At 33.5% G+C, this 1,856-nt stretch overlaps 1 protein-coding gene across 1 annotated transcript in view; it reads right to left on the minus strand.

Moving 5' to 3' along the window:
- KPNA5 (karyopherin alpha 5 (importin alpha 6)) overlaps positions 1–161 on the minus strand; it is a 42,708-nt gene extending 42,547 nt beyond the window's left edge. The window contains exon 1 of the mRNA XM_012650128.1: positions 33–161. Within this exon, the coding sequence (XP_012505582.1) occupies positions 33–161 (129 nt within the window). The remainder of the gene's footprint in view (positions 1–32) is intronic.
- Between the last annotated feature and the right edge of the window lie 1,695 nt (positions 162–1,856).

A 1,856-nucleotide genomic window follows, 5' to 3' on the forward strand; every position in this document is an offset into this window, starting at 1 on the left:
TTAAACAAAATTAAATATTTAAAAACACCTACTTGTTCTTCCCTTTTTTGTTTTCGAAGCTGTATTCCTTCTTCTTCTCTGCGTCTACGCATCTCTTGAGGATTTAGGGCTTTATTCTTATAACTTTTCATTCTATAGTTATCTTTCCCTGGACTAGCCATGGCATCTTAAGGGAAGGAGAGAAGAAAACAGACTGATAATTCACAGGACACTATAGGGCAACTAAATTGAGTCTTGCTGATTAAATAGACCAATAAAACCCATTCTGAAAATTATGTACAAAGAATAATTCCCTAACTTTCGGATCAAGATTGGAGCAAAATGACCAAATATTTTAGAAATAACATATTAAATAAAAAATTCTGGTTGAAACACAAAGTTTTTACCCTTATTTTACTGATTCTAAGATGCAACAACCTTCCCCATTCCCCTACGCCCCCACAGTATTTTAACCTTTCTGAAGCATCTTATATCACTGTCAGTCAGCAAATAACCAACATAGTATCATCTTATTTTTAATGAAATATGGTTATTAGGCTTCAATAAGCACACCTCAAATACTCACTGGGGTCTGGCTTCTTTCACTTAAGGCACTGCCTTAAGAACTAAGGCCACAAGAATCATGGCTTCAGTTATAACTGCAATACCAGTTTTCAGTACTCCAGTATAATTAGTTCTTCTCAAATACCAAAATATATGTATACTTTATTTTTAAATAGTTCTATTACAAATATATTTTAAAACATTAACATTTACACAAATATTTTAAGTATATATAATATTGTAAATAAATATGAAATTTTACATTTGAAATATATGTACTAGTCTTACTTTTAGAAAGTAAATTATAAACTTTTTAATAATGTAACATTACTGATATTTTTATATCAATAGTATAGTCTGATATGACTACCAAAATACTGATATTATAACCTATTCTGGATTTACGTATCAAGAAAAAAATCAGTCTAAAGCAGGGTCTCAACTTGAATTTAACATGAGATAATTCTTGAGTATCTAGTATGTTAGTCTGATAAATTCGGAGGACATACCCATGTCCAACCAGAGACAATGTTGTGATCAATTAGCTCATGAAGTAAACACAAGAGGAGAGGTCAGCATCTATCTGCCGTACCTGATGTAGAAGAGATAGACTAATGAATTGGCAAATTTCATTGTAAGCAGTAAAATACACTGAACATATGCATTAAGTCCTGTGAGAGCATAGAAGACAGGGCAACTAACTGTGCCTTAGGGAGCTCTACAAGCTTCACGGTTATTTTATGTTAAAGGATGAGCAGGAAGTTGCCAGGGAAGAGAACAGAAAGAGAAATGGGAAGCAAAAACCATTTAGTGAAAACATATGGAAAGTTTTTCAAGAAGTCTGGCATAACCACAGAACAGTAAGAAATTCAGTGTACCTAAACAAGAGGGACAGGAAATAAAACTATAAAGGTAGATAAGAACACATATGGTTCCTATAACTCAGCTGGGAAATTTGGACTTGATCCTAAGGAGCAGAATTAAAGAAGTGAAGGAGAAGGTTGTTTCTAATATTCCTGGGAGAAATAAAAGAGATGATGAAGACTTGAACTAAACAAGTAGCTACAATGGAAATATAGAAGACAGGATGGATTCCAGAAACATTTCTGAAATTGATTCAACAAGCATTAGAGGCCAAATGAATTTACCAGACATGTGATGAGGAAGAAAAGGGAGTTGAGGATGACTCTGTGACTTTTAGCTTAAGACATTTCGGTGTATGACAAAATACCCAAGACAGAGAATACAGAGGATCAGAGCAGCAGTTGTTCTGTTTGCTTGCCAGCTTGTTTCTGAGACAAGAATAATGAATT

This window comes from Propithecus coquereli, unplaced genomic scaffold (assembly GCF_000956105.1).
Source record: "Propithecus coquereli isolate 6110/MARCELLA unplaced genomic scaffold, Pcoq_1.0 Scaffold313, whole genome shotgun sequence".
Taxonomy (NCBI): domain Eukaryota; kingdom Metazoa; phylum Chordata; class Mammalia; order Primates; family Indriidae; genus Propithecus; species Propithecus coquereli.